Genomic DNA, 7505 nt, shown 5'->3' with positions numbered 1-7505 from the left:
CTACTAGTTAGCTGTAGCGCCTTAGTGGTAGCGCTCGTACAAGCGCTATTGCTAGGTATAAAACAAGCGCTACTACTAGGGTTTTCCCTAGTAGTGCAGGTATATATAAAAAAACTAGTGCCAATAAAAAAATATGTTAAAGCTCTTAGCCAGCTGAAAGTACTTGTACCAAGTTTTTTTTAGACATCAGTACTTGTACCAAGTTCGTATCAATGACAATGTTTTTTGTCTGCCGGATATAATCAACTCGCAACAAGCCCTTGGAAGATGGCTGCTGGACTGGTCTGGCAAGGCCCCTGATGCGGCTAAGGGAGTCATGTTAAGCTAACAGAGCCTTGGCAGCCTCCTGACCAAGGACGGATGAAGCCATGAAGGTGAATATCGACGGGGCAACGGCGAAGGTGGACGGTTCAGTGGGCGGTGGAGCGGTCGTGCGCGGTCATCATGGCATGTTTGTGGGAGTAGCATGCCATTTTTCCCATCTGTTGCTGACTGGAACATGCTGAACTGTTGGCGTGTCATCGAGGTATCCAACTGGCCATCGAAGTTGGAGCCCGGAAGACTGTCATGCAGACTGATAATCAGGGGGTAGCGCGGGCCTTGATGAACTCGGGGCTGGCTAGATTTCGGTATAGCCCTCTGGTCGAAGAAATCAAGGAGCTATCTCTTAGATCTGTCTCTTAGGATGAGTTTCGTGTGTGTTAGGCCGCTAGACGTAATCGAGCGGCGCATTATCTAGTTGGGGATGGCTCCCTGAAAAATTATGTAAGACTTGGTTTTCTATTCCTCCTGTTTCTTGTTTCTATTCGAGACATTATTGTGTCGCTCGGCCACTTAGTTAATAAAAGGCAGCATGGTTTTCCCCTAAAAAGTTCGCATACCGGAAGAAAAGTCATGCAATTTTCCATCATATCAAGTTGTATGAAGCATAAAAAAAATTAAGTAAGCAAGATTGTGCGTCTACGAACAGCTTCCTCAAGACAATTACCCATGCATAATAGTATTAATTAACAAAAGCGAGGTGATCAAATATTACACTGTCCACAAATGCAACAGTACCACTTAACATACACCACCTAAGCAACAGTACCACTTAGCATACACCAAGCAACAGCTAGTCAGCTACCACATCATAACATAAGTAGAGCACATCTCGGCTACCACTACATCATAACACAAGTACAGCAGGCCAAATGAGTTCAGATCTCCTGTCAGCATCAGCCTTTCAAGGTCAGAATCCACGACGGAAAAGGGACCAGGCAACACTCACTTCCATACTACATGAGCCAACCGTCAGCACAAAACCTGGGGGAGTTATACCAGCCATCTCAGGTTTTAAGGCTACCTCACTGCTATCAGCAACTTCATCATCGTTAATAGGATATGCCATGGCAGAGACTTTGAGCATCTCCTCAAGGCCAACGGAAACCACACTGCGTGAGAGCTTGACCATGCCATCAGCACCAACAGGCAATCCACCATCTCCAAAATCAAGTAACTTGACTTTCAGGTCATCAGCTCTAGTGTTGTAGGCAGTAAACATACCTCGAAAACCATCTGGCCAAGACCCACCAGTGACTTTTATGCGGATCGTGGCCTCCACAGCGCACATAATGTGATCGTATTTAAATTCAATTGTGCTAATCCTGCTAGGGTAAACGTCACTAAGCACGCATCCAGATCTAAAATTCAAAACTAGCTCGCTTAGGTCTTTATCATCAGATTTAGTGGTCCCCTTCACTTTCAGCGAAACCTCAATGTGCGAAGGTGCCATCGACACAGCAACAGCACGGCTTGGGCCTGTCAATGCTAGATACGGATCCTGCACCAAACAACTATTCAAGTAAATAACAGAGTAATGTTCATCAACAGTAAGACCGCATCGAGTAGAATGCAAACAATCTACTCTATCTTATAACAGAGTATATGGTAGAAGAAGCTTAATGAATCACTAAATCTGACATTGGCAAATGCACAATGGGCAGCACAGATATATCAAAGATGCTAGAGAAGGCCAGGTTAATTAAGGAAATAAAAGGAAGGAATGAAAGAAGATTTATATACGAACATTCTTATTGATGATTTGGCAGTTATTCCTTTGTCGCTGGAAGATAATGTTGCGCTTGTGATCCAAGATATCACGCACGGCAACCATACCAAACACTTGCAGTGGCCAGCGTAAAGAGTCGTCATTGATCGACACGATTTTGAGAGAAACGATCTGCAGAGTTTCCGCGGTCTTGATGTAGACCTTCTCCTCGGGAGTAGGGTAAGTGTAACGCATAGGTGGGATAGATGCTGCATCAATCAATAATGGCCTAGTTAGTTGCATGTAAGTAATGACAGTATGGATTGGCATATGCTGCAATGTAAAATTGGTGGTTTCTTCATTTGATAGATGGCAGAAAAATGCAAGTAATTGCAAGTAAGAAGAGGTGATTTACTGATTTCCAGGAAGGTGGCGCCGTGGCGGGCGTGCTGTTGGTTCCAGCGGCCGCGGAACATGGAGGCGTCCAATTCTTCCTCGCACTGCGCCCACTCCATCTCCTTCTCATAGAGAAGCATCGCCTCTTCTGCGGCTTCTCTCGCCTTGGCGACCGCCTCAGCATCCGCCTTGGCGGCCCGGGCGGCTTCTTCAGCCTCCTCGGCCTTGGCCTTGGCTATCCTGGCAGCTTCTTCGGCCTCCTCGGCCTTGGCCTTGGCTACCCTGGCAGACTCCCTCGCCTTCATATCGGCTTTATACACAACGGCTTCAGCCTTGTCCAAGTCTATCCGCGACGCAGCCTTCTTCGCCCTGGATTTCTTCCCCTTGGCAGCGGCCACTTCTTCGGCATTCACCGTAGGCAAGGGAGAAACCTTGGACGAGCCAAAGCGGTACTCCTCCTTGGCTTTAACCCCGCCACCCATCTGCGTCTCCAGCGCGCCGCCCCCGAGATCGATCGTCTTCCACGCCGGCTCCTCCCCGCCGCCGCCGCCGCTCTTTGTTTTGTGTCCGCGCGGTGGGGAAAAGAAACCCTAGATTGGGGGGTGGAAGGATGGGTCGGCCGGTCAGGTCGGGTTCTCGGCCCAGGCCGTGAATGGGTGGATATAGATAGATTATAGAGCTAGTTTGGTTTGTGTCCACAAGTTGATGCCTGGGAAAAAATGTGGCGTGTGGACACGAGGAGCTAGCAATTGCTGCCTGGCCAGGCTAGCCTCAAAGAAATGAAATGTGTTTGGATGAAGCCTGGCCTGGTGAATAGTTCAATGGTTTTAAAAAGAAATCTTAGACTGTACTCCTGAGAGCATGGTTAATAGTATAGCCAGCTGCTGGCTATAAGTCAGTGCCATGTTATCTACAGCCTATCTTACAGCCAACATATATAATAGTAGATCAAAAGAGTGTACTACTTTTTTATTATGTGGTCCACCTTTCATTCTCACAAAGTGTCTAGGAGCACGTGCTAGAGCTGTCTCTTCACCAAGAGCTCGCTTACCTTCTCTCTCCTCTTCTCTTTCCTCCAACTAAGTAGAATATACTAGTTTATTTTTTATAGCCCGCTGACTCAGCTCTATTATACTTGCTCTGACATACCATAGCTGCAGGAGTGCTGTCGTTTTGTGATTAGTAATTCCCAGGCAACAATTAGCATCTAGGTCGGCTGCCCAGGCGCTTGAAACTGGACGCATGTGGTCGCCTCGGTCTGCCTGGACCAGGCTAACAAAAATGCTCAAGTATCCAGGCCAGGCTGGCTTCCTCAGTCCCAGGACAACAAGCAAACAACTTCTCTGAAAATCCAGGCAGGCTCCAAGCCAGGCACGGCACCATGAGGACGTGAACCAAACTAACCCACAGTGGATGGGGATCAAGCGCCGACCCAAGCGGACGGACGGCCATTTTGTCAACATGAGCCCAGGTATGCTCAACGAAATCATTTTACAGCTACATGTGAGTTTCCCATCACGCATTTCATGATGAAATTAGATGAACTATTCAAATATTGCCGCTCCTCCATACTCACGCACAACATTCTTACCCTGAAACTAAAAACCTTGATTGTAGATACGTTTCAGGCGCTCATCTTCTACAATCATATTGTGCATGATCACACAAGCAATCATCACCTCCCACGGCTTCTTGGTGCTCCAAATCCTAGCAGGATACCGAACGATACCCCATCGAGATTGCAAAATACCAAAGGCGCGCTCCACGTCCTTCCTAGCACTCTCTTGCTCTTGGGCAAATCTTTTCCTCTTCTCTCCGACGGGGTTGGGGATTGTCTTCACAATAGTGGTCTACGAAGGATAGATACCATCACCTAGGTAGTATCCTTTGTCGAAGTTATGGCCGTTGATGGTAACATTCATCAACAGGCTGTTGCCTTCGGCAAGCCTTGCAAACACCGGTGAGCGTTGAAGCACGTTGATATCATTATGTGATCCGGCCACGCCGAAGAAAGAGTGGCAGATCCAGAGATCTTGTGAGGCCACGGACTCAAGTATGACAGTGCAAGTCCTAACATGGCCCTTATACTGCCCTTACCAAGCAGAAGGTCAGTTCTTCCACTCCCAGTGCATGCAGTCTATACTGCCAAGTATCCCTGGGAAGCCCCTGCTGGCATTCATCGCCAACAAGCGGGTTGTATCTTGAGGAGTCGGCTCTCTCAAGTGAAGGAAATATGCCCTAGAGGCAATAATAAAGTTGTTATTTTATATTTCCTTATTCATGATAAAGGTTTATTATTCATGCTAGAATTGTATTGACCGGAAACTTAAATACATGTGTGAATACATAAACAAAATACCATGTCCCTAGTAAGCCTCTACTAGACTAGCTCGTTAGTCAAAGATGGTTAAGGTTTCCTAACCATGGACATGTGTTGTCATTTGATAACAGGATCACATCATTAGGAGAATGATGTGATGGACAAGACCCATTTGTTAGCTTAGCATAATGATCGTTCAGTTTATTGCTATTGCTTTCTTCAGGTCAAATACACATTCCTTCGACTATGAGATTATGCAACTTCCGGATACCGGAGGAATACCTTGTGTGCTATCAAACGTCATAACGTAACTGGGAGATCATAAAGATGCTCTACAGGTATCTCCAAAGGTGTTTGTTGATTTGGCATAGATTGAGATTATGATTTGTCACTCGGAGTATCGGAGAGGTATCTCTGGGCCCTCTCGGAGTATTGGATGATGTATTACAGAACGAGTAAAGAGACTTGCCTGTACCGAGATTGAACTAGGTATGAAGATACCGACGATCGAATCTCGGGCAAGTAACATACCGATGGACAAAGGGAATTACGTATGTTGTCATAACGGTTCGACCGATAAAGATCTTCGTAGAATATGTAGGAGCCAGTATGGGCATCCAGGTTCCGCTATTGATTATTGACCAAAGGGGTGTCTCGGTCATAGATCGAACCCGCAGGGTCCGCACGCTTAACATTCGATGACGATATAATATTTGGTGACCGAATGTTGTTCGGAGTTCCGGATGAGATCACGGACATGACGAGGAGTCTCGAAATGGTCAGGAGGTAAAGATTGATATATAGGACGATGGTATTCGGACTAAGTTCGTGATAAATTAAAGTTCAATTAATCATATTACTTAAGAACTCCCACTTAGATTGACATCCCTCAAATCATCTAAATGATACGTGATCCAAATCAACTAAACCATGTCTGATCATCATGTGAGATGGAGTAGTCATCAATGGTGAACATCTCTATATTGATCATATCTACTGTATGATTCACGTTCGACCTTTCGGTCTCCAGTGTTCCGAGGCCATGTCTGTACATGCTAGGCTCGTCAAGTTTAACCCGAGTATTCCGCATGTGCAAAACTGGCATGCACCCATTGTATGTGAACGTAGAGCCTATCACACCCGATCATCACCTGGTGTCTCAGCACGAAGAATTTACGCAACGGTGCATACTCGGGGAGAACACTTATACCTTGAAATTTAGTTAAGGGATCATCTTATAATGCTACCGCCGTACTAAGCAAAATAAGATGCATAAAGATAAACACCACATGCAATCAAAATATGTGACATGATATGGCCATCAACATCTCTTGCTTTTGATCTCCATCTCCAAAGCAACATCATGATCTCCATCGTCACCGGCTCGACACCTTGATCTCCATCGTTGCGTCGTGGTCGTCTCGCCAACTATTGCTTCTACAACTATCGCTACCGCTTAGTGACAAAGTAAAGCAATTACATGGCGTTTGCGTTTCATACAATAAAGCGACAACCATAAGGCTCCTTCCAGTTGCCGATAACTTCTACAAAACATGATCATCTCATACAACTACGTATATCACATCATGTCTTGACCATATCACATCACAACATGCCCTACAAAAACAAGTTAGACGTCATCTACTTTGTTGTTGCAAGTTTTACGTGACTGTTACGGGCTTCTAGTAAAAATGTTCTTACCTACGGCACAAAACCACAATGGTGATTTATCAAGTTTGTTGTTTTAACCTTCAACAAGGACCGACTGCAGTCAAATTCGATTCAACTAAAGTTGGAGAAACAGACACCCCCCAGCCACCTTTATGCAAAACTAGTTGCTTGTCTGTCGGTGGAACCGGTCTCATGAACATGGTCATGTAAGGTTGGTCCGGGCCGCTTCATCCAACAATACCGCCGAATCAGAATAAGACATTGGTGGTAAGCACTATGACGATCACCGCCCACAACTTTTTGTGTTCTGCTCGTGCATATCATCTATGCATAGACCTGGCTCGGATGCCACTATTGGGAAATGTAGCATGCAATTTCAGAAAAAACTCCTACGCTCATGCAAGATCTATCTATGTGATGCATAGCAACGAGAGGGGGATAGTGTGTCCACGATACCCTCATAGATCGAAAAGCGGAAGCGTTTGTTAACGCGGTTGATGTAGTCGAACTTCTTCTCGTTCCGACCAATCAAGCACCGAACGTACGGCACCTCCGAGTTCTACACGCATTCAGCTTGATGACATCCCTCGAACTCTTGATCTAGCAAAGTGTCGAGGGAGAGTTGCATCAGCATGACAGCATGGTGACGGTGATGGTGAAGTGATCTGCGCAGGGCTTTGCCTAAGCACTACGTGAATATGACCGGAGGCGTAAACTGTGGAGGGGGGCACCGCACACGGCTAGGAATCAATGATGTGTGTTCTAGGTGCCCCCTCCCCACATATATAAAGGAGGGAGGGGGAGGAAGGCAACCCTAGGCGCGCCCAAGTAGGAGGAATCCTACTTGGGCTCCTAGTCCAAGTTGGCCTCCCCCTTCCTCCCTTTTACCGGAAGGGGGAGAAGGGAAGAGAGGGGGGGAGGAAAGAGGGGGGCGCCGCCCCCTCCTCCTACTCCAATCCGGCCTCCTTCCTTGGGGGTGCGCCACCCCTCGTGGGCTAGTATGCTCCCCTCCTATGGCCCATATGGCCCATATCTTCCCCTAGGGGGTTCCGGTAACCCTCCGGTACTCCGATATGTACCCGATACATT

The 7505-nt window shown here is 46.8% G+C and overlaps 1 protein-coding gene across 1 annotated transcript; it reads right to left on the bottom strand.

Moving 5' to 3' along the window:
- Positions 1-1023: 1023 nt before the first annotated feature.
- LOC119288207 lies at positions 1024-3066 on the bottom strand. Its single transcript, XM_037567843.1, has 3 exons — positions 2445-3066; positions 2069-2298; positions 1024-1822 (listed from the first exon to the last, which is right to left on the bottom strand). The coding sequence occupies exons 1-3, from the start codon at positions 2905-2907 to the stop codon at positions 1232-1234; spliced, it is 1284 nt and encodes a 427-aa protein (XP_037423740.1). The 5' UTR covers positions 2908-3066; the 3' UTR covers positions 1024-1231.
- Positions 3067-7505: the final 4439 nt, after the last annotated feature.

This window comes from Triticum dicoccoides, chromosome 4A (assembly GCF_002162155.2).
Source record: "Triticum dicoccoides isolate Atlit2015 ecotype Zavitan chromosome 4A, WEW_v2.0, whole genome shotgun sequence".
Taxonomy (NCBI): Eukaryota; Viridiplantae; Streptophyta; class Magnoliopsida; order Poales; family Poaceae; genus Triticum; species Triticum dicoccoides.
The sequence above is the reverse complement of the archived record's forward strand: the minus strand, read 5'-3'. Positions and strand labels throughout refer to the sequence as shown.